Source organism: Melospiza georgiana, chromosome 1, assembly GCF_028018845.1.
Source record: "Melospiza georgiana isolate bMelGeo1 chromosome 1, bMelGeo1.pri, whole genome shotgun sequence".
NCBI classification, from domain to species: domain Eukaryota; kingdom Metazoa; phylum Chordata; class Aves; order Passeriformes; family Passerellidae; genus Melospiza; species Melospiza georgiana.
Window position 1 is genome coordinate 132,346,214 of NC_080430.1, and position 26,334 is coordinate 132,372,547.

The following is a 26,334-nucleotide window of genomic DNA, read 5'->3' on the forward strand; positions in this document are numbered from 1 at the left end:
GAGCATATTTTATGCTAAGTCATGATATATACATGAGAATGTGAAAACCTGAGATTTCACTGTTCTGAATTTCCTCTCATGTCTATTTCAATAAGAAATTTTTTCTAGATGATTTATTAGTGTCCTTTTTTGTGAGCACACTATTAATTCAGTTGTCATCTCTGCATATTTGTTCCACCTTGTTTTTCTCACTTGGCATTAGTAAGTGATGAAAACCATCTTTGACTTCCAGTTAGCAGTTCTGCACTCTGGGTGCTTACATTGCCCTCTCTGAACCATGGACTGCATGGGTCACCTTTCTCATAAGGGGTTCTTTTAGCCCTATGACGTTTATAGAGGTTATTCAGGTGTGGGATGATGAAGGAAGTTAAAGAGAAGGGTAGGAGGAAAAGGTGTAGGGCAAGTAAAGGCATAAGGAGGATGAAAAAGAATATGAGGGAAGAAGAAAACACACTCAGGGAAGACTCGTAAGAACCTAAGAAGCAGCCAAAAAAATCCAGTAGTGCCAGCAGCCAAGCCACTGCCAAGAAAAAGGGATCCAAGCCCAGCAAGGGCAGCAAGATGGATACAGTCTAACTAACACTAGTGCCAGGAAAGAGAGGACAGCATGTCCAGCAACACCAAGGTGGAGAGACTGAGTGTCCAGCAGCCTAATGGAGAAAGGGTAGCTCATTACCAGCAAACATCAGCTGACAGGACTTTGTGCATGTGAAAAACAGATCAAAAAAGGCAAATCTTCCGGCCAGATTTACTGCTGAGCAGACAGTTCCAAGTTTTGTTTATCCTACAAATTCGTTCATAAACTGCATTGGAAACTCTCAGATTGGTTGGTTATTCAGTGGTCAGCTTGAATGGATACTTGTGAGTTCTGGCTGTGAGATTTCATGTAATTATTGCCATTCAGGTAACTGGCTGGCACATGTCAATAAAGCAATTAATATCACCACTGATCCTTAAATTAACCCATCAGAAAAAATTAATAAACATGCCCATGAAATGAAGTTTCGGTACTTTCTAATTTGCTTTTGCTGGAGTTAAAACTTTGGAAATCACAGAGATCTTAGATGGAAACCTTTGACTCTTTCCAAGAATATCACAATGCATATTTCCTACTGAAATTCTCTTTTCATTCTCTGGAAGGGGAGGAGTGACTAACCTTAATGAAGTCACTGCTTTTTGCAAAATTGTTATTATTCTTAGTGATCTCTAGTATATGTGTGCATCAAGATCTTTATTCGGATCCTGCTCATTTGATAATAAATACTTGACAGAAAGGAAGGATTAACTAGCTTAGGAGTAATGAAAACTGAGAGTTATCACTATTGATTCAGTACTACACATAGTCTCCCTTAAAAAATTTTCCAGCAAGGATGATTATTCATTGGTGATCACATCTGCAGAAGCTGTACATTCTTAGTATTAGCATATTCCTCAAAAATCTCAAATTGTTCAAACCTGAAAAGTCAAATTCTAAAGGCTGACAATAGGATTTGCAGACAAATTAGCATCAAATTCCTAAATTACCCAATCTTTTCCTATTCAAGAAATGTAGAGAAACTAAGTTCTGCATAGACCAAATATAATTAATATACATTTAACCATTCTTGTACATCAGTAACAAATTTAAAAGTTAAGTGCCAAATATGCAACTGAAAAAGAAAAATAAAAAATAGAAATGTTAATAATGTGCTTTAAAATTCCAATTAATACTGCTAGTTATTGCAGTGGTATGAATAGCATGTATTCATGTTTTGTTACTAAAAGGTACAAATTAATAGAAATCAAGTGGAGAAGAAAAACTCCTGTAAAAGACAAGACAGTGAACCCATGCATGCTCTATTTTGAAAATAATAGAAGAGAGAATATGAAATCTTTAAATGTCAACAATAGTGCTCCTAATAAATGTATATCTCTTCAAGCCAAAGAGAGTCAGTGAGGAGGTAAGAAAAAAAACGTCAAAGATGTATCATGCCTCCAAACAGCAATCACCCCAGACTTTGCAGATAAGTTATTAACAGACAAAAGTCCCAAACACCAATGCAAGAAATTCAATAAGTGGCATAGAAATATTATGAAGTTTTAAATAACAAAAATAATTTTCGCATTTATTACAAAATTAATATTAGACTTGACATACAAAGAATTTCACCACAATGAAAGCTCTGGTAGTTACTTTCCTGGAAAGAATATCTTGGGCTGTCAAGGAACTTCAACTTAATAGAAAATAGTAACAACAGCTGATTACACTAAGCATGAATATTTTGGATTAGAATACCTGGTAGGAAAGAATCAGGGATGAAAGAAGTTACCAGAAATCACGGATTTCCTGTCTCAGGATATAGTCAAATAAATAGCAGAGAAGTATATCCTTTATTCTAACACAAGTAAGTCAAGAGAGTCAGCTAAGGTTATTAGGTGAATGTTAGATATAGAAATCTGGGCCAGAACATAAAAACTTACCTAAATAACCAGTATTATCTGCATTTGCAAAACAATTTGGTTTCAAAAACCAGGTTCTTAAAATGGTATATGAGTGGCCAAATTATGCTGGAGACAAATTATATTGAGACCTTCAAATACTCCTATACTGAAATCATGAAGCCAACAAGTAAAGGAAACATTTCTGAAGAGTAAGCACAGAGTGAATATTCTTCAAAACCTCATGTTATCCCAGGCCTAAAAAACCTCAAAACCTTTTTTGTGTGTCTTGCATGAAGCTACATGAAGAAAGTTCCATAAATTGTCACCTATTTTGCATTTCAAAACAGGGCTATCCTGGAAGCCAATAGCTTTTTGAAGGTAATAAGAGGAAGATATGCTAGAGCTGTCTTAAAATGACAAGAAAGAGTAGGCTGTTGGACAGAAGCATTGTGGCAGCCTGTGGCAGAATTGAGGCCAAGGACTGACTTGGATTCATTTCCATGGCACTTCAATTTGTGTTTGAAATTAAGCATGCATCTAAGCGCTTGCCTGAAGAGAATACCTAACAAATAATGTAATTTTGTATCCAGATCTCACTAGGGCTTTTTGCAGTGAAAACAGAAGACAGAAGACAGTATTTTCTCAGAATGGAGCACGGAATGAAAAGTTTACAAGAATAGGTACATAGACTTGTAAAAGAAATTGTAATAGAAGTATTTACCACATATGAACAGAGAAGAAGACAAGATATTTACAGAGTAATACAGAGGGGAGTATGTTTTGTGTTAAAAAGTTATTGTACCATATTTCCACACTCTCTCTTTTGAGCTGTAATTCTTGGAAGTTATATTTATTTCCTCATTGCCTGCAGTGAAAATTAAAGGCACATAGTGGATGGTTTCCTAAAGTGGTTAAACTGTCCTTAAAGTCAACCTTTCCAAAAATGAGTTGAAATGTCTCCTCACATCACCATAAAATCAAGTGAAAAAACATCAAGAAATTGTCCTCTTTTAAAGTTTTTCTGTGCATAACTTCTGTCTGAAGAGCAGCTAGCGACTTTGTCCGCCTTTGTTTTTTTAATGGTCACATATGTCATGCCAGTACATTGCTGGCCACCTACATGGATCTTGAATGAAACATCGGGTGTGTTGTCAAAATGGAAAATTACTTTCTATGTGAAATTGGTTGGAACGATTTTCCCAAGACACCATTCATTATCAGTAAAGGCCTACAAACATGTAAATTATGTGTGCTTTCTCATCTACCACTCATACAGGAGAACATATTTGTCTATAGCTAAAGCGGATACTATTTTATATTGAGTTTTGCTTTGGTTTTGTCAAGAGATAAATGTGAATTGCTGAATTCATACTCACCAACACAGCTCTTTCCATCTGCATCAAGCTCATACCCTTCATAGCACTGACAGACATAGGACCCAGGTGTGTTCACACAAATCTGCTCACAGGCATGTTTCTCCACAGCACAAAGGTCCTGAGCTACAACACATAATTGCATGAGTATGACATTCTTTGACCTTCTACAATGCACAGGTAGACCATAGATCAAAATAAATTTCAGGAAGCTATGGCCAGCTCTTTAGAGATGAGCTCATTTTAACACAGATCATGCCAATGTTCTGTCAAACAGTGAAAGACAATAGCATCAGTCATTCAAAGCTGAGGCACTCATTCCTTCAGTTGATGGCAAAGACTATTAATGGACCAATGGTGTCTAGTAGAGTTTCTTGAGGTATGTTTCCCTAAAATGTTCAAACGTTTTCTGGGATTTTTTTTAAAGAAAAGTAATTGTGTTTATTTATGTATTTTTGGGGCTTTATTTTGCATAACCTGATAAATGATGATGAGGTTGGAAAGGGAAAGAAAAGGAAAACACAACAGCAAAAAATTCGGGCATGTTTAATTTCTGGGTTTTAGAATTTTTCATTTTTATGCAAAATACCATAGCAAGTCAGCCCTTCCATGCAAAAGATCTCAAAAAAATGACCATGACAAATGAGGTCAGTTCAGCACCTAGCCAAATAAAGCACACTGGGCTTTCTTTTCAACAGACTAAAGCTTTATGAGAACCCCAAGTTTCCCCAGCGAAAGCTCTGGAAAGCAGAGTGCTTTGTGTTGTTCAAAGACTGCTCAACACATAATGGTCATTTACAGCTACAAAATAGGCTTTTGGAACGTGTTTGAGGAAATCAGCCAAGCAAAACCAAATTTTCTTTTATAGCTGTCTGCTTCATATCAAGCGGCATGATGAACAGCATAAACAGTCGCTTAACTCTTTTGTTCCAGTGTAAACACCCACAAATAGATAATTTTCCAGCTTGTTTCAGCTACATTCCTCTTTTGTATCATTTTGTTTATTAATGTAAGATTCGAGCATCTCTAGAGAAGAATGGGAGAGATTAGTTAAACAAACAAATACAGTGTAATAAGTAAAGAATACCCATTATCTGACACAAACACTCTTCTCTAGAAAAGTTGGACCACAGTACACGAAAGGAGCATCCTTCCATGGATGCAAAAACGTAATAATTAAACAAATGTAAGAATATTTTTAGTTTAAAAAAATCCATTTCCTAGCATGAAGTGAAGTTGCCAGTTCATTGCTGATTGAAGCCATTTGGTTAAGGGCTTTAAAGAACTGACTACTGATAGCATATACTCTCACAACATTAAAAAAAGGGAACAGAACAATAAAAACAGAGTCTGACAAAAGAATGAAAAGAGAGTATAACATTAGCTACAAAGCATTCATCTTTCCTGCACTGTTTAATTCAGAAAGTGTTAAATTTTGTATGTAAAGAAACTATTTGTTCATTGAAGAGGTGCCAATACAACCAAACCTTAGATAAGTACATCTGGTTTATGTTGATCATGTATTGTACTTAACATAAACATGATGAAGATTTATTTTACTTAGACGTCAAGTGAGGAATCCATTGTCTCTGTGCACTTGTGGGCAATTAACAGCTAGTGAAGGTAACTAAAATAGTCCCACACTGTGCATTTTTCTTTCTCTGTGGTTCTCCTACCTCCAGAACTACGCTGCCCCCAATGTCCAGGCTTGACTCCCCATCCTCATGAATTCTGTTACATCTCTGTGGGGGTTTTAGACTTAATTGTCTGATCTCCTCTAGACTGATAGGGCATCATCTCTCTTATTCACCAGTGATTTGCACCATCCTAGCGCATTTAAGGCCAGTTTGATGACTCTCAGATTTCCAGTGCTAATTGCCAAAATTAATTTACAATTTGGTAATGTAAAAAACCTAAATGCTGCAAACACATTGAAGGACTAATTTGACTTTCATATTGATCAAATTGCAATCTGGTATCATCTGATTGACAATCAAAGCAGGTCAAGCAAAGAAATCATGTGAGAGGTAAGTGGGGAAAACCAATAGATGTCATAGCTAAAAAACAAGGTAAAGCAATGCAGCAAAGGGCTTTGAAAAATGGTAGAGAGGGAGCATATTGAGGGCTACTGTGCCTGGGTCACTAGCAGGAAAATTACATACAATTCCAAAACTCTTGGAAATTAACCTGTATTTGAAGCAGTGCAGTGCCCAAATGTTGAACTGCTGGCTGAGAAAAACTATGGAAATGTAACAGAGTAACAGGAAGAAGAGACAATAAAGACAGAATTTTTCAAACTTGTAATTATTTTTTTTAATTTATTTACATACCTTCACTGTTTCATTGGTGCTTCATATTTGATATAAAACAACTCTAAGCAAGAGAGACTAAGAGTCCACTAATCTCAAGATACCTGGCAGTTTTATGGCACTCTCCTAAGATACAGAACATCAAATACAATGATGGGATTTAAGCCTGCAGTGTTCACCTTAGGTCTAAATTATCGATTGTAAGAGCTACATCCTATGCTCTTATGATTACTGTCTCCCACAGTTTCTTGAAAAGATGCTTTCCGAAATTTTTCTTCTGGCTAAAATCAGTTTAGCAGCTTTAATTTGAATCCATGCACTTTCATCTGAATCTGTACACTGCTGTGTAATAAAAACTTGAATTTTTAGCATGTACATTTTCCACAAGTAATTAAATATAGTGTTACATAATTTCTTTAAAATAAGGTGGATACAGAATAAATTTGACGTATCCCCCTGATGTAAATTGCTGTTAATTACTTGGAAAAAAGTTAAAATGCACTAACAAAATACTGACACAAAAATCAAAATTAAAGGGAAATACAGTTTGTTATTATAAACTCTACAGCCAATTACTCAAAATGAAAGAAGTCAACACTTTTAAAGAGAGGAATGAGAGCATAAGCAAGTCTTCTGAAACCATTCTTTAAAAGGTTGCAAACCCTTATATTTCCACCAGCAGTTAGAAAGAGCTTTTCAGAACGTCAGGTTGTTTTACAGTTTTCTAGTATAGGGTCTATTGCACCATTCTGCACCTTTTAGTACTGTTGCTAGCTGAACAAATTAGTAAAGTATATAAATTCACTTCATTTGAAATTATAAAGTTACTGATTTGGTTGTTTTTATTTGTTGAAGTTAAAATACCAATAAAATTAAAATGTAACTTCATATAGTTACAGTGTACCTCTGCAGAGTTGTGTATAAAATTCAGCTGGATATACTTCAGAAAGATTTGTAAGAACTTCACTTAAAGCAAGAAAAAGAATTACAACTTCACCTTTCTAGACACTTTCGGATGATTATCATTAAATATGTACTGACCTCAGTTCTTTATGAGCCCAGCAGAAAGGGTAAGTGATGTTAAACCCTTTTTGGGAGTATGAAAGAGAAAAGAAAGATAACATACTGCTGCAAGTCTTCTGGTCAGCATTCAGAATGTATCCTTGTTTACATCTGCACAAGTAGGAGCCAGGGGTGTTTATGCAGAAGTGATCACAGTGATGCTCAATTATGCTGCACATATGAGGCACTGAAAGAGAAAAAGGAAAACATTATTAGCTGCTGATCCTAATTACTTGTGGTCACAACTGAAAAAAAAACTGATGTTGAAAATTTTAGTGAAGTAACTCAGAAATTTCAAATTAAGTGTTGCTAGTAAAGACAAAAAATGAGATCCTAAGAAAATAAAAATACACAAAGGAGTATTTGAAAAATCTAATCATTTGGTGGCCCTATGAAGACAATGAAACAAACCTTTTATAATCAACTTTAGAAAATAAGTGAAATTTAAGTGTAAGCTGATTTAGAGGACATTCAACTTCTCACATGAAGAAAATCACCACACAGTACCCAATAATAAAGAAGAATTATTAAAAAACAACTTAATGAAGATACTGTTTTGCTTGCTTAGTTATTAATGTTGAGGAACATGGAAATAATACATGACGACACTGAGGATATGCATCTCCAAAATTCATTATGCAGGAGCTGAGTTGAGCTACCCCTCCAGATTGTAAGTCTTTCTATTTTTGTTCTGTTTGTATTTTATGTCTCTAACAGCAGGTATTAAAATGCAGCAGACAGCCAATGAAAGAGAAAAAGAATGAAGGCCCATTCAGTCAAATTCATTGTTGAACTATTTTTCTCCAGAGCAGTATTTGGGGATTAAGAAATCCTGATTTTTTTTTTTTCCACTGCAGCATTGCTTGTATGTAATCTCCATAATATATAGGTGAATTACTTCTCAGAGAACTTTGTGTGGAAAAGTATCTATTTTGCTCAACAGCAATCAGGGATTGGTGTGTTCCTAATGCGCTAGGTCGACAAAACTCTAGTAAAATTTATGGAATAGATATTGACAGTAATCTTCTAAAAGCCACAACAGAAGCCTGCAAAGTACCTTAACCTGGTGGGTGTGGTACTGGTGGAAAAAACCCACATGTGATTTTAAGATATATACTATGTATCTGCTCTTTGGCACGGTTACTAGAGTTAGGTATTTATTGCTAACACACAAACCACCACAATACCCTAATATCTTAATCAGCTTCTTGGATTTCACAAATTTCTCCCATAATAAATCTTCTCAAGTACTTTTATTTATGTGAACACAGACCTACTTTGACTTCTTGTCTTGTCATCTTTCTGTCATTCTGAAAATGAAAGCGTTCAATGACAGGAGTCCAATAACTCCCGTTCCTTCTGAGAGTACATTGTTGCTGTCTGTTACCAATCTTCCCATCTACCGCACAAGTACAGTGTACATATTCTGAAGTGTTTCTGTTGCTCCCATTTCAAAGCAGTGATAGTCATTAGTCTGATTTCTGTGGTGGAGTCTGCTCTCTGAATGATTTCTGCAACCTCATCTGTTGCAGGAGGTGTTTGGTGATCGTAGGAAGGTAATAAGGTGATCTCATAGTTAAGGAATCTGAACGTGAGCCTTGTTGTGACTTAAATCTTATCTCTATATCACAGGGTCCTTATTTGATTTTGGGCAAGACAATAGTATCAGTATCTTCAAGGAAATATCAGCCTTCACACTGTAACTGTTCAGACAGAGACCTGAATCTGGATTTGCAAGAGTGCAAGTGATGGCTGTAGAGCTGTGAATAACGTGTTGTATTAGTCCAAAAATGTTACATGCCTGAAAATCACATCTGGGATTGCACTGAGTCAAATATTTAAAGTTAGTGGAGGTAACTTTAGGTAGAGTCAAATATTAAGTTAGTTTTGACAAACTTAACCCTGTTTCTGTTCCTCCATTCCTCCAGTGTAAAATGGGCATGACATTGCTATTTACTTTACAGGAATATAATAAAGACTTTATCTGCTCCTGATTGCTCCATCCCAAGTCCTGTCTTTCTCACGCTTCATCTAATCTCCATCTCCTTTCCTGGATTCTGTTCCCATTTCCACTGACATTTTTCTGAGTTTTCAACTCTTGTCTTATTCTTCATGCCTCTGATCCCCCAGGATACTCTTTGCTTCTGTTTTACCTTACTGACTAGTAATAAAAAGGGGTCCTGGCTTCATCTGGTGTTTCTGATACCCCCAAACCTTTAACAGTCAGGGGCAGCAACTGTAGGGAACCTCTGACTTAATAGAATAGAGCACATCCAGTTCACAGGGATTCTTCTGAGAATATAGGTCCTGGATACTTAGTAATCTCTCCCATTCAGTAGTAAGTAGTGGCTAGTTTGGCTTACTTCTTGTTTTCCCCACAAAGCTTCACCATTTAGCCATGGTTTTCTCTTGTCATCACAGGAACCATGAAGACACATTCCCACAGACACAAGGGTGATTCAGACACAAGGACAGCTCAGGGGCCAAGGTCTTTTCCCACAGCACAAAGCCAAGCAGACAGCATTCCAGAAGACTTGACCAGAGGGGTGCCTTCAATCGCTTTAGCAAAGAAACAAGGTGTCCAGATGTTCCACTCAGCTACTGATACTGCCTCTGGGTCCACACCTGGGAGGACTTAAACTAACCACATTTCTTGGAGGAATGATGAATTTCAAGAGAGCAATCATAGCCTCTGCTTCCTAGAATTACTCTCTTGAAATTCATCAAGCTGAATGCTGCTTCACAGTCAAGAGCAAATAAAATGTTATGGATCCTATCTCCAGTTTAGCACCTTATGTTGAAATCCATATGAATCTAACAGTTTAAACTCTCTGTTGAACCTGGATCTGAGTTTTTAAACATGTCTTAGGATCTCACTTTGAATTCTCAGCACAGCAAATCCTGTGGAGGCATTTCCTGGGAGCAGGAGGCAACTGCAATCCTTGTCACCTCCATAGTCCTCCATCAGCAGTGGGGGGTGGCTTCACTGTGGAACACATAATTTTGATTAAAAGTGAGCTAAAAACTCTAATAAATTTATTGGATACGGCCCAGTGAGAAAAAAATCCAACCAAGTAAATGTTATTTGTATGGGATTTGTTTCTAAAACACAATCTAAAAACTCAGCATTTGCTGCACATTCCCTTTAAACTCTGAATCCAATGATTAGTTTACTCTTTCTTGGTTTTTAAATATATCCCACTATGCCAGATAATAATACAGCCAGGAAGAAATGGGAAAAAATCTATTATCTGATGAATGTCTTTGTTGGTGTTTTGTGCTGAGACAGTTCAGCTGCTCTTTGAAACAATTTTGGAAAAGATCAAGTAAGGAAAATCCTCCAGACTATCCTTACAATAAGCTGCAGTTCTTTTCTGGCAAAAGCATCTCTAGACATGAGTGACTATTTAATCTTACCCTGCATTCTTTTTCTGGATTCTAATGAAAAGACATCAGCTAAAGGCCAAAGTTGTAGGAAATATTTTCACATTTATCTCAGGAATAAATAAAAAATCTACTAAGTACATAGATTAAAATAAAATTAATTACAAATGCCATGATATTTGCAAAAGGTAATTCCTTATCAGGGAATTACAGATGGAAGTGATATCTCTATTGTAAGTTAATGCTTATTTAAATATTTACCATATTGGATGAATAAATAATGTCACTGTAAAGGCTTTTCCTAACTTCCTGTATTTAAAACAGATGGAATACAAAACCTTCTGTGTTTCACTTCCAGTAACAAGACATATACAGAAATGATTCTTTGCATAGAATTCGTATGTAAGCTTTGGAAGAGGAATTCATGGACTCTCAAGACTATTTAAATAACTGAAAGACTGTCCAGCAGTTAAAAGTTTCACTGCTAAGGGAGACCACTCTTAAAATGAAGAGATGAAAAAACTCAACTAATATTCAAATATCATAAATCATAAATTTATTGCTATTATGTAATAAATAGGAAAATCATTATATGTGTGTTAGCCTAACTGCTTATGACCACGAGCAATGAAATAATTTTTTATGGCACTTAAAAGTAGCATGAGTTTTCCCCATGTGTGTGACTGCTGTTCTGGATATTGTTTGGCTAATATCCCTTCAATACATATGTTCTAACAGATAAGGTTTCATGTAAAAAAAAAAGTTTAACGATAATGCTTAGTTTTTCTGTTTCACTTTCATCTATATATTCAAATCTATAGATAAAAACCTTACCACAAAGTTTATCTTGAAAGGCAGAGGTCAATGTTTCAATCTGACTGAAATTAGCAACCAGAAACACATGTTCTTCATGTGGTTCACTCCCAATGGACTTCAGAGTGTTCATATCCACTCTTCCCACTCCAATAGCAAAAATTAGGATTCCTGAGTTACGTGCTTTAGCAGCAATCTCTGCCACAGGATCTTGAGGTCTCCCATCTGTCACTATCATGATAATTCGGGGCACATTCTGCCTTAGAGGTCGAGCCCCCTCTGTCTCTGAAAATGCAATGTTCACTGCATACTGCAGAGCCAGTCCAGTCATGGTGCCAGTGGAGAGGTGCATCATCCTCCTCACGGCTCTTTCGATGTCCTGCTTCCTCCTGAAGGTCTTCAGTGAAAACTCCTGCTTGACGGTGCTGCCGTACTGAATCAGACCCACGTGCGTGGCGTCAGGGCTGATGTCCAGAAACTGCAAGATGGTCAAAATGAACTCCTTCACTTTTTCAAAGTCATAATGACTCACACTGCGAGAGCTGTCAATGATGAAAACAAGGTCCAGACGTTTGTTCTTGCAAGAGTTTTCTAAAAGGAAAATGCAAAAACAGTACTTTACAATTTCAAAAGGCAAATAGGTTCAGGTTTACTGTCTAAACAAACTCTGACAAGTGCTGTGAAAATTCAGGAAAAATAGGACAAAGCATAATTAAGAATACTTGGGCAATATAAATTTGTTCTCCAGTATATAATAAAAATGGCCTGATACTTGATCATTATATGTATTTTTGTGTGTGTGTGTGTGTGTGTGTGTGTGTGTGTGTGTGTGTGTGTGTGAGTGAGTGAGGTAAGTGCCCAGAATGGTTAATGGCAGTGGAATAGTGAGAAAGAATCACACAGCTTGGGTTGAAAAGGGCATTAAAGATCATGTAGTCCAATCCTCCCTGCTGTAAGCAGGGACACCTTCCACCAGACTGGGTTTCTCAAAGCCCCATCCAACCTGGCCTTAAATACTGCCAGGGATGGGACATTCACAACTTCTCTGAGCAATCTGTTCAAGTAAAGAATTTCTTCCCTACACCTAATCTAATCCTGGCCTCTTTTAGTTTATTACTAGTTCATTCCTTCCTGTCCTACCACTACATGCCCTTGTCAAATGTCACTCTTCAGGTACTTGTGCATTACCCTGTTTTGTCACTGTTGAGATTTTGACCTCACTCCCCATGCAAGAGTGGAAATCCTCTCTGAATGACAGTTAACTATTTAAGTGGATGCACTGTGATGCTTTATGTGGCAGGGCCTGAAAATTTAGAAATCTAATACTGTGACAAGTCTATCAGGAGGATATAAGTGTTTCATTAAAAACAGAGAAATAGAACACAAAGAAATACAGGTCAAAAGCATCTGTTAATTGCACTGACTGATAAGAGAAGGGATGGATTTTTCAAGGAAGTTGGCACTAAGCAGCACTTTGCATGCACAAAGTACTGTTCTCAATGATGTCAACTGCAGCTGTGAATGCTCAGCAGTTCTACAAATCAAATGTCATGATTTCAAGCATGTAATTAATACCCATCTGGGGAAAGTTTCTTGTATTGACTAGCTTAGCATCACAGAGAAATTATATGGTTGCATCAGAGAGAAAACCCTGTTGTCTGCAGTGGTACTCCACTCAGCCAAAAAAACACTCATACTGAACACTCCCTGAAATCTATGTCAGCTTTCAGAAGGCTTTTATTCCAAGAATCACTGAAGCAGAAATATTACAGACAGAGTATGTCTATATCTGACTATGGCACAGATGGGCAGGCCAAGCCATTAGGGATAGCAGTAGAAGTGATGGCTGGCTGTCTTGTAGGAATACTAAGAGCTTTCTGGGACTCTGGGTACATCCTCTGGCTTCTGCTTGGCATACTTTTCTGAAAGAATATGAGAAATATGAGACACATGCATGAGTTGCATGATGAGAATGGATAGAGACTGAGCATTCACAAGAAGCTGGCACATGACAGGTTTGAGGCAAGCCTGTGAGTTGAGCTATCATACTTGCCACAGAAGACAGCATGTGGAAAAAGGACTTTGATGGGATGCTGATGAAAAGAAATCAACAGAGGTTTAATGTGCATACTAGAGACTCCTCCAAATTAGGAAATCCCTGCATCATAAAAGCATTGCAGTTCAGGGAATAACTGCAGGTGGCATTTTCTTGTCCTTAAATTATTCCACATGCACCTACTTTTGACCTCTGTCAGAGTCAGAACATAGGGTCAGATATACCTATGGCTTCAATCATTGTGTCTGCTCATCTTCCTAAATTCCTGTGGCTATGAATAAACCTGTGAGGTTCTTAGTTGTGTTTGTATACCTAACTCGAAAGATTAAAGATGGGAAGAATGCTCATCAGACTGTAGTGGCATCCTTATTTTACTAAGATGAGACTCCCCTAATCAGTAGTTTCCAAACTGTATTGCCAAACCCAATTCAATCCCAGCACACTGTCATCCATCGTGTACAGTGAATGAGGCACTAGGGAATGTTTGGTGGAAAAGCAGTGTCTGACTGTACAATCAAAGGACATGCCATACTGCACTAGTACAAGTGGGCCAATCAAGGACTCAATTGGAAAAACATCTCTCTGTAGACTGTCCTTTAAACAAATTCGCTTGTGACTGCTGACGAACACTCACCATGAACTTCTGCCAAGGCAGGGGGTGAGAAAGATGCCTGTTTTCACTTGTTAACTCAGAAGCCTCTTTCATAGATTACCAAGAACATTTTTTGGCATAGAATAAAAATGCTCTTTAATGACAATAAAAATGACTGCCTGGATTTATTCATGTGCAGTCTACAGTACAGCTTTATTCATAAGCGTAGGAATATGCTCGGGTTGCTTATTCTTTCAAAATCAGAGCAGGCTGAATATAAGCCAAGCTGAGCAGAAAAAAAATTCCAGTTCTAATGGGATACAGATATCCTGACATAACTATTTTCCACCTTATTATCTTAATTGCCTTATATACAAAAAAATGACAAATTATCTTTACTACTATAACATGAATGATTCCAGCAATATGAAGATAATGCTAAGTTATGATTTGTGGGAGCAGACCAAGAGGAAAGAAGGATGATTACAGAAAAAAAAGATTAAGAATATGTGTGTGCATATGAGGGGAAGGACAGATAAGGGAGAAGGGTAAAATGGATGCTATTTTATTTCCCGTAAAACATTTCAGTGTTTATGCATTAAAGGTAAATCATGCTTGACCAGCCTGATTGCCGTCTATGATGAAATGACTGCCTGGATGGATGAGAGGAGAGCAGTGGATATTGTCCACGTAGAGTTCAGCAAGGCTTTTGACACTGTCTTACAATATCCTCATGGGCAAACTCAGGAAGTGTGGACGATGTGGACAGAGAGGTGGTTTGGTTTGGTTTGGTTTGGTTTGGTTTGGTTTGGTTTGGCACAAGGTATAGTTAGAGGCCTGTCACTGGTGGTGTCCCCCAAGGTTCAGTACTGGTCCCAGTATTGTTTAGCTTTTCACCAATAACTTGGATCAAGGGGCACAGGCCTCCTCAGCAAGTTCCCAACAACACAAAGCTGGGAGGAGCAGCCGATACCCCAGAGGGCTGAGCAGCCCTTCAGAATGACCTCGGCAGGCTGGAGACATGGGCAGAGAAAACCATCTGAAACTCAACAGAGGTGAATGCAGGGTCCCTGCACCCGGGGAAGAACAACCTGCACCAGTGCAGGACAGGGACTGACTTGCTGGAAATAGCTCTGCAGAATAGGACCTGGGGGTCCTGGAGGCAAAGGTATTGATTCATCAAGGTAGTACATTTGGAGCACCATTGGCACCAGGTCAAGGGAAGTGACCCTGCCCCTCTGCTCAGCCCAAGTGAGGCACCATCTGGAGTGCTGTGTCCAGTTCTGGGCTCCACAGCACAAGAGAGACATGGAGCAGCTGGAGTGGGCCCAGAGGAGGGCCACAAAGATCATGAGGGGACTGCAGCATCACTCATATGAGGAAAGGCTGAGGGAGCTGGGCCTGTTCAGCCTTGAGAAGAGACAACTGAGAGGGGACCTCATCAATGTCCACCCGTCTCTGAAGGGACGGTGACAAGAGGATGGACCAGGCTTTTCACGGTGGTGCCAAGCAATAGGACAAAGGGCAGTGGGCAGAAATTGATGGGCAGGAAGTTCCACCTGACCATGAGGAAAATCTTCTTTATTTGTGTGGGTGCACTGGATCGGGCTGCCCCGAGAGGTGGTGGAGTGCCCCTCACTAGAGATAAGCAAGAACCATCTGCACACAATCCTGTGCCATGTGCTCTGGCATGGCCCTGCTTGAGCAGGGAGATTAGACCAGATGACCCACTGTGCTCCCTTCCAACCTTGTCTGTTCTGTGAAATCAAATCAGAATTACAGCCATGGTGTTGAAGCCTTTTAATTGGAATATAAACATTTGGATCCCAGTCTGAAGAGGCTCATTCATCAATTCTGAAGTCTGGAAAGAATCTTGGTGGGAAAAAGCCCGGAGAGCCTTGGTGGACAGAAACACATCACACTGTGCTGAATTACTTTAGAAAAATCTATTAAGCTGAATGAAACACAGTGTTTTTCAAAACTACTTTGACCAGCAAAGTTCTATCTATAGAAACTTTTAATAAAACATTTCCAAATAAAGATGTATTTAAAATCTTTGTCTTCTGATTTGGTATGAATTTTTTTAAAATGCTGTAATTATTAAAGTTGATTTAACTTGGGCTCCATGAAAAATATTATATTACTCTTCTACAGATAAAAAATCCAGCTTGGTGGTATTTTGAGGAGTGGCAATCAGTAGTAATGACTGACAGATCTAAACACTCATCCTCTCAGATAAATTTTCAGTGATAGCTTTTTAGCAGTTACATGCTTCTCTGTCCTGTAAACTATAATCTCTTCTCTGACCAGCTCTCATTTTCAACAGTGAACTTTCTCACAATTTTGGCAAATATCTTCATAACTAAAAGTAATTCCCTTTCACTCTTATGAAAATTTACTCACTGAAAAGAGCTACTCATCCATAAACCTACTTCTAAGTTGGCAGAGGTCTTTTATTGCCAACACAAAAGTTAAAAAAACCCCCTCAGTGTGGGTTGTATTATCCAAAGGGGAAGCAAGGAAAGGGAAGACAAGCCAGTAATAAATATGTTCTCCTTCTTTACTCAGTGTCTGCTTCGTAAATGACAGCCACAGTGATGCCACCTTTGGAACACTAACAATGCAAGGAAATTTCAGTTCTACTGGGAAGAATCCAGCTAGGATCCAATTACTGAGATTCATAAAACAAGGCTTAAAATAATACTGAGCATCCTTATTTCCTCTAAAGCTGAAAAGTTAGTTAAATCATTTTATCTGATGACTGCAGGTTTCCTTCTATTCCTTTCTCAAGGCAAATTATTCTGAGCCTGTTTTGGCTTTGACAAAGCTCACAGTGCTTGGATTTTGCTCACCCATCCAGGTTCTGTGTCTGAGAGCATGTTTCTATCCCCTCATTTTTCACTAATGTTACATTCCCTTAATACAACTAAAATAACACTAAGGAGCTTTCTTGGGCATTCAAATTGACTCCTCTAGACTGTTAAATCATTAGAATAGTTCCTGATACTGTTGTCTGAGGGCAGTTCACATTTTCTCAAGCAGTCCTCAGGCATGATACAGCATGAACCAGGGATGCATCCTTTGTGGACAGAACTGGTCTGTGAGCCGGGGTATTCCCCAGCAGAGAAGCAGGCCACGTTGTATCACCGGTCTCAGTGCCAGAGAACAGTCTGAGGCACCAGCTAAGCCCAGAGCCCACCTGGCTCCATCCACAGTGTTAAACTCAGTGTCCTGCTCAAACAGAGTGGCTGTATGCAAGAGGCCTCCTGGGAATAATCCCTGCAGGGATTATTCTCTGTACCTTCTGAATCATGCATGGTGATGCCTAGTTTTTGTGGGTCACAGACAGCTCCAGCCATCTAACAGCAACAATAATGGTGGAGGTTCCAATGTGCAAGAATGTGCCCAGCACTGTTTCATTTCCTCAAACATTTCCATCTGTGGATATTCAAACTGAACACATTCAAAGACACAAGTTTTAGATGGTCATTTTTCAAAAGTGTTTACAAGGTGGTTGTCTTGAAAAAATGCTTGTTCAAAAATGAGTAAGTTATTTTCTGGTATTGTCCTACATCTTTATGACCCCTTAATAATTTTTTTCCTTTCACTTAATCTAGATATTACTTATTTGGCTTTATCCAATAGATGAGAATGGATAAATGTTAAAGAAGGCTATTGTTGTATGCAAAGCAAAAGGAGGTCAGCTCAGTTTGGTAAACACTACAACCAAGTTTACATATTGAAAAAGTAATTTATAACAAGTAAATATTAGCTCCATGAAGATGTTATAGAGTATGACAATTCAAGCAAAAAGAATTAAGAAAAAATGAGATCATAGAATAATTATTGCCTGAGCAGACTTTAATGGTAATTTTAATATTTTTTGTTTCTTAGCTCACTCCCCAGTAATGCATATACAATAATTACATGTCCTGTAACACTGCCAGCAGTAACACCAGGTTTATTTTTAGATTTAATCTTTGAGTAACAGAACAAGTTTTTACTGAAAAGTAAATAAAAGGGGGAGAAAACTCTTCTCCCTGTTAGCATATTTTACAACTTCTTTCTAAATGTCTCTTCTTTCTTTACCATTTTATTATTTCATTTTCCCTGCTCATCTTCTTTTTACAACTTCTTTCCTTATAAATCTCTCCATAACTCCTACAAAATTTGTTAAAAGATGTATGAATTTCCTGGGTGTCAAATATTTTTTTATTGAGTCATATTTCTGGTTTTCCCTAGATAAATATCCAGCCAGAAAGATTGTGTTTGACGTGTTCTCAGATAATTCCAAAAGATTTTCTAGTTCATCAAGAAGGTTTAATCTTATAAAATTATAGACTATATAAAATTATACAGGTAAATAATAGGCAAATTTCGAATTCATTCGTAAACATTCCAAGTGCAAAATGCTTTGGGAAAAACATTTCCTGATTGTGATTGTTGCAAAGAATAAATGAAGAAGAGCATTTAATTCCAAGCACTTCTGTCTCTAGTGAGACATTTTGAGCAAGTTAGCTTTCACTCCTTTTGGGTTTTTTTCATTTAATTCAAAGATAGACAAAGTATGGTATGGTACATTTCATATACAAATATCTATATATGAATATGTATATTTCATGTATATGCATATTCATATGTATAATATATATATGTATGTTTCATATACATATTATATTACATATAATCATACCTAGTTCCTGAAGTAAACATTAGAAACTGCCCAATATCCCTTCCCTAGCACACATACATGCTGCTCTTGGTTCTGCAGGTGATGCTACCTCTTCCCAGCTCTGGGACAGGCCGTGGATCCAAGACCTGCCCCTGTACTTTCTGGCCCCATGCTTGCTGTGAATCTTTCCCCAAACACACAGGCCTATGGCCCTAACCCAAATGTTCATTATGAGTTTGGCAGCTCACCCATTTTTCCTTACAAATTTCTTCATCTGGGAACAATCTCTAAATGGAACACAGCCTCCAGACATTTCTTTATTGCCTCTGACAAAATCTTTTCTGAACTTCCAAAATTTCTGGGAGGCTCTTGTCCAGAGATTTCCATTTCCTTCTACATGCAAATGCTTCATTATTAGTCACTACAGTGACTAAAGTAGTATATTACTTTGTTCTCATTTCACCTCACTATTTCTATTCCTTCCCTGTCACGTTTTTCAAAATAACAAGGTCATTATTAACACTAAGTCTCTCTAAATCCAAAGAACCAGAACTGACTCATAGTATTTCTTAATTTCTTTACCTATGCTGGTGCTTCTCTGGTAGGAAGCCAAAGTATGGTGTAAGGACAGTCTCAAGTTCCTTAGTTCTTTTTGCATATTTCAGCTGCTCTGAGACAGAAACTGTTTGGTTTCCTGACAGGAGCCAAGCCTGCTTTCATGGTCAGGAAGACCAGGGAGCAGGTTGTTTTCCTTGCAGGCAGTGGAACACCTGCACAGAAGGATAAAGTATCCTCATACCCCCAGGCATATGGCAACATGAAAATCTACCCACCACTCTCTGACAGAAACAAATGTTATGTGCTCTCAGCTAAGGATAGCTTACACCCATGAGAGATGAGGAATTCAGTTTCTGAGCCACGATGAAGAAACTCGTGGTACACACAGTAATGCTACTTTGTATCCTGTTCCCACAGCCAGCCTGGAAGCACTTACTCTGTGACTGTCTTTTCCTGCACTCACCTGTAAAACATCAAATCACAACCAACACGAAAAAGGTGATTGTGTGGGAGAAGGTGATCTTTGTAGCTTTCTGCTTGAAGATCTGAGACTCCTATCTTACCTCAGCTACTTAGGGTGCTGCTGGTGACACAGAAATTATTAGAGAAAGAATGGAAACAGAAAGTAAACAATTGTTAGTAGCAGCACAGACAATCTAGAGAAAAAATGTGACCTTACTGAGTTTGTGGTGTCTTGCTTTCAGGACATTAGCTTAACCTTTAAAAACTCTTATAGATGCTTTTTATAAGTTGTCCATGTATTTGTTTATGGGGGAAGCTGTTAGCAACCTCAACATTACTCATTGATCAGCTGACCTGAAACCACATATTTCTATCTATTGGTAACGGTCTAAGAATTAGATTCTTTTCCAGAACAAATTCAGAAACAGCATGAGGAGATAATGCTGTATACCATTCCCCCTGTCTCCCAAAACATGTGGGACATCATTTCCACTGGTGAACCAGCAGTTCTTCTGCTTCAGCAGTACTTAAATAAGATGGTGTCTTCAAGGTTCCAAAGCAATTTAAAGTATGTTGTCCTCCTGCACAATAATGTCTGATCACCCACTCATGCCTATAAAATGAAATGTTCTTGAAGTCGTGCAAATACTATTTCCATGAATTTCAAATTAATTTTTGCACTTTTTAAATTAAGAAGGCAAAGTGCTCAAAATGAAGTCAAAACCAGCACACTGCTGAATATCAGTATTCTTTCTTTTGGCCTGATTTTTCTTCAAGACATAATACACAGAGGAGGCTTTGAGCTCCTTGAGAGTATACTCATAACAACAGTTTTTTTACTCACAGTAATGTTCCTCACTGAATTTTTTCAAGGCAAACTTTTTTTTCAAACAGAAATGGTATTTCACAGTAATTTGAGGGGGTTGTAACAAACAAATTCAGAAATACAAAGATCATTTGATGTTTAGTTCATGACTCAAGTTTTTTTCTGTAACAGCAGATATTCTTTCATCCCGTGGAAATATTACAAATTACCTTTAAAAAGGGAAAAGAAGAAAAGTGGGTGGGGGAGGGGCAAATTAAAAATAAGAAAACAAAACAAAGAAAGATGAGAGGAAGGAGGGAAAAGGCTTTGATAGAGAAAATACACATTAAAGAAATACAATATAATTTCTTGTGATGCTGGAAATCAAATTATACTCCATGTAATTTAAATTACACAAATACCCCATAGGTGACTTAAAAGTGAATGTGATTTTGACACATGAAAATTAATAATGAATACTAAATACAAAAGTTGGCAAGCAGAATGTTGTTCTGTGGTTAAAAACTGCTAGCACAGACCAAAATCCAAACTTTCTGATCTCCATGATAATTGGCTACAGATGAGCATACTCAGATCAGAACATAAATCCCTGAGGTCTGTCACGGTCCCAGCTAGTCCCTCATTAGCTGGGGCTGTTTAAGGGATAACAGCTGCTGCAGGAACAACTGGCTGGGCAGGGATGTGGCTGCTGATCAGATCTCTATTTCTCAGGTTCTGGGATCACTGTGAGGGGCTGGGGAGGCACAGCCTTAGCACAAACCATGCTACCAAGCCTCAAAGCCACAGAGAGAGGATGTTCAACTGTGGATAAACCCTGGAATCTGAAAAAGCAGCTACTGGGGGGGAGAGGCCAACAGCTGAGAGATAAGGATGAAAGTTGAAATTTTGAGAGTCGGAATAAAGTTCATGGGTGACCTCTCAGCTATTGAAACAAGCACTACTGGGAAGCAAAACATGCCATTGCTAATATTGCCTTGAGACACAATGATTGCAGTATCTATCTACTCACCTCAGAAGGAAAAACCAGGAGATTTTGCTGTCTGTAAAATGCTTTGCTTGCTCTCTTTCTAAATATAATGTGTTCCAATTTATATGACAACATCATGCTTTGAAGAGAAAACTGATAGGTAAATAAATGGATAGGTATTTGATTACCCTGTATCCTTACAAAAGCTTGGCAAGGATTTTGCTTGTATTTTAACTACTTATGTGGTAATTCAAAAGATGTAATTTGCAATCACTTCCTACCTTCATCTGCTGCATGGAAGAGTTTTCACCTCCCCCAGTACCATACCAGTACAGTATGTCTAGCACATGATGTAGTTACTGTGACAAAATTCTCTTTTCAATTGCAGTACAGATTTCAGTTACAATAATTTTACTTTCTGACAGGATTATATCTGAGGACATAAAACTTGTCAGGCTTGCATTTATGTGAAGAAATAACACATCCATACGTTGAGGCTGTGAATTAGCTCCTTACAGCAGAAAGCATCCCACATTGGCTCAACAGAGCACATTAGTAAAATTTAGAGATCTCTGGTCAGCTCTTACTGTATAAATATACAATGAATTAAACCAAAATTAAACAGGAATCTTATCTGCACTCTACAGAAGCACTTTTATCACATACTTTTCCTTCTAATCTGCTGCTAAAATAACTCAGAATGTTTAACCTGATAATGTCTTCAGCCCTAAAGTTACCTACACTCAAGTTTAAGAACTGGGTTGAAGATAATAATCCTTGGATTAGTTTTAACTGGATGTAGCAAGTGATTCATAAACTTAGTGAGTGTTCCACATAGTTCCTATTACTTCATATTATTAGTGGAATCATACATATACAAGCAAGAGACAAATTATTGTATATTTTGTTGCAAAATATAATTTAACGCAGACAAAGGCATTTGCATTTTGCAGCAGCTTCCATTGAACAGGAGCCAAGTACATTTCCTTCTTGGCCTCCTTTCCTTTCTGTTTTAATTTTGTGCAGTATCTGTTAATTTTTTGTTGTTTCTTCTGGTATCATGTAATATCTAAAGGAATGCCCCCTAAATTAGCTTTTCTCCTTACACAGTTATTTTCAAAATCATGTAGCTGCATGTTTCATATTCCTAAGGAACAGAAAGAATGTTATGGCTTAGAATAGTATTCTACATTCTAGCTTTCACTGTATTCACTACAGCTTTCATGCATTCACTTCAGATCTTTCCAAAGTATGCCCACATGAAATGAAATACATGCCAAGTTTATTAGAACAGAGTTAATCAAGAAAAAAAGCAAACACAAACACTTGTTGGGTTTGTTGTTTTTTTTTCACAATGTGGGAATTTTAATTTGCTTTACTTTGTCATATGTTATTAAGATGCAGTAGGGGCAAAGTCCAAAATCTGCTTCAGAAAAAAACCCTCCCAACTTCAAACACCAAAAAGGCACTACATCTTGGATCTACAAAGAATGGATGCATGTTGCTTTTAGACATTGAACCTGCTGAAGGGTGCTGTGGACCTCTCACTGGCCTTGCAAACACGGTATGGAAATCACCACTCTGGACAAATGACCTTGCTCTTCATCAGTCTGTTTAGGTGCAGAAGGCCATTTCATTATGCCTGAAGGGAATCAGCTAATCTGACAGACACAATTTTATCTTTATAACCATGTAGCAAGCATATCACTGCTTTTCTTTAGAAAAAACCAAAATATTATTTTCCTTTCACAAATCAGGATAAGCCAAATTTGATCCAAACTCTGGATCAAAGTACTGATGAGGGGAAAAAGAAGGCAAAATTTAGTTCATATCTCAGAAAAGGGGAAAGGTGACTGTTATCTGCAACGGAAAAGAGAAACTGACAATCCTACATCTTTCTGTTGTTTCACAAGACCTTGCACAACTATGAAAACAATTCTTTAAAACATAAATACAGCTGTATGAAAACATCATCTTCCAGCAGTATAATACAAATTTTTATTACTTGAAATACATGCATATCTAATATGCTGCAAGAAAGACTTAAGAAAATGTTAAAAGTTAATTAATTTGGCATGATTGACAAGTTTCTAATATTTGGAAGTCTGACTCAGCGGTTCACAAAAGAAAAACCTGCAAAGGAGTCTGGTTTTCAAGGGCCACATAATGAGAGTTCCAAAAACTCTATTTCCTATATGTCCTTGAACAAGATATTTTAGCTCTTTCACAGAAATGACTAGCTATAGCAATAATCATTTTAAACAGCAATAAGCAATGCAAAGACCTGCCAAATTAAAACAACATGCATTGAGATTTAGTTGAAAAATTGAGGAATAAGAAAAATATATATCTTTTGAGACACAACTTATTCCTCCAGAAGACTTTGTTAAAATGTATAGGCAATTAGACCTAACAAGACTGTTAAGAAATCTGTGAACTATTAGTGCATGGCTGATGAAAAATTAAATCCACCTAAACCTGGATCTCAAAGTACTTTTCTCTCTATATGGACAATCCCACAGAATTTTTCATCCATTCCATTTTACTTATTTAATTTGTCAGTCTCCTAGAACAATGACTTTTACTTTTGTACTTGGAAACTGCTGTTATTTTACCAGTAAATAGTTATCACAGCAGTACACTTTTGTTTTAAAAATGGTGAAAAGAAGATAAAAGGAATAAAATTATTTTAATACTGCTATACTTACATAGCATAAACTTTCATTTTAGTCCTGAAAAAGAGACTTCCATCTAAAAAAATCCAACTCCCAACCTTAATTTTTATTATTTTTCCAGGTACTTGTTGGTTCTTTGCAGCTATTTTGCTCCATTTTGCCTGCCAAGCAAGTCTTTACACAACAGCAGCAATTGTCATCACCACCACTACTTATAATATGCACACTACATAGAATGTGACAACTTCTAATCCCTGTTAAGTTGCTGGAATTCTGGAGGGATTTAATTAAATCTATTACTTGATGTCACTGAGATCATGTTTTGGCCCTGTTCTCTCTCATGGCATTTAAGGAACACTCAACTTTCCAGCACAGTGGCACTTTACATATTCTGTTCTTTACAGAGAGGCATGTTTTTACCATGCCACTGTTTCTATACGTTGCTGCACATAAGCAGGTGACCTAATTTCTTGAAACAGACAGCAAGGCCCAAGAGTCTGACTCCAAACTGCCACGTACTTTTATGGGCTGGCTCAGAGAATGTTCCAAGTTTTTTGCATCATTTAACATCTTGAAGAGGCTCCTTTAGCCAAAACTGTTTGCATCCTGCATATGCCAAACTGAGTAGAGATCCACTGGTTTCCAAATGCAGGGACCAGAAATCTCTTGGCTTTTGAAAGAAGAAATAAATAATTTATTCTACACGTTTTGGTTTGGTAACCCTTTCATATATTTTCCACTATTTAAATTTGAAAGAGGCTATAAAAGGAATTTTTAAAAAATCACAGGGAAAATGGCAACTAAGGAATGTGACACTTTCTGTTTCTCCGCATAACACCTTGTCTCTGCAATAATTTTCTAGAGACCGGCAGTTTATTTCTTAAAGTAATAAGTTCCCTTAGGGTATTTGCTAGGAATCCTAAAATATTTGGGAAGAGCTCCTATATAATCACATTTTAGAATTTATGATTTTAGAAAGTTTGGAATTCTTGTTAAGTAAGGTGTGAATGTGAGTATTTCTTTTTGTTGTTCTATATCCATGGTTTTTTGTGAATTAGATCTCCAGAGCTGTGGTTTTCAGCATTCAGTAGCAGAACCCCAAGTGTTTCAGGACTGCATCTATTAGTTTTGAGAAAGATGAATAAGAAATGGAAATCTGTTATCTTTTGTTTTAAATTTGCCCAATTTGAATGTTGAATTGAAAATCAACATTTTAAAGTAACAGATTGTAAATGGTACTTTATGGAGTTTTACATCATGTAAAGGATTGCATTTTATTTAGACAAGCATTTCACTGATAAAATTTGGTGCTCTTCTCTCTATTCCCCCATATTCTTTCTTTCTTCCTGATGTATCTTCTGCAGGACATTTCACATTCCTCATGTTCACTTGGGTTAGGTGACCTTTATGGAGCCCACTTACCATCCCCAGTGGCTGGAGAGAGGTATCTGATGAGATCTACTACTGATGTGAATCAATTAATCCCTAATGATGGGCTGTGTCCAAACCCCATCTATGCTGTACTCTCATAACCTGACAATTACTTTAAACAATTAGCAAAAGACAGTTATTCTAAGTCACAAACTGTTAGGAAATGAAAAAGTTGACTGCTTGGTGATGCACAGGTGATGACCAACAATAGAGAGATGAACCTTATATTTTAAAACATGACAGCCCATAAGCTGAAACTGATACACCCTGTCCTAAGATTTTTGGCAAAGGAGGAAAATTATAAAAAAATATTCATTATAAAATAAGCTACTCATTATGAATAAATCTGACAAAATAAAAGGATTATCATCAATAATGTAATGACAAGCCTCATTTCAATAGCCAGAGATTTCTATTCAATCATCTTTATGCACATTACACACATGTAGACAGGTAAAACTTTCCAGCATGGTTAAAGGTTCGTTTGACAGAACCTCCATGGACCAACACTTATTTCCTCTAAATACTGAAAACAAAGTTTTTTCTTTCTTTTTCAAGCCAACAGTCTGGTAGCAAATATTTATTTAATACCACTTACATAAAGTAAATCTAGTACCCCAAAAGTAAATACCTTCTTTCAACAGCTGCTGCCTGGTCAACAAACTATCACATACCTGCTGGCAAATGAAAATCTCCTTTTTGTTATAGACTAACTCAGCCAAGGTTTGGCCAG

The 26,334-nt window shown here is 37.3% G+C and overlaps 1 protein-coding gene across 1 annotated transcript in view; it reads right to left on the reverse strand.

The window, feature by feature from the left end:
- Window positions 1-26,334, reverse strand: part of MATN2 (matrilin 2) — a 58,272-nt gene that overhangs the window by 31,780 nt on the left and 158 nt on the right. The window contains exons 2-4 of the mRNA XM_058040339.1: window positions 11,384-11,953; window positions 7,230-7,352; window positions 3,798-3,920 (exon numbers count right to left, since the gene is read on the reverse strand). Coding sequence (XP_057896322.1) covers window positions 3,798-3,920; window positions 7,230-7,352; window positions 11,384-11,953 — 816 coding nt within the window. The remainder of the gene's footprint in view (window positions 1-3,797; window positions 3,921-7,229; window positions 7,353-11,383; window positions 11,954-26,334) is intronic.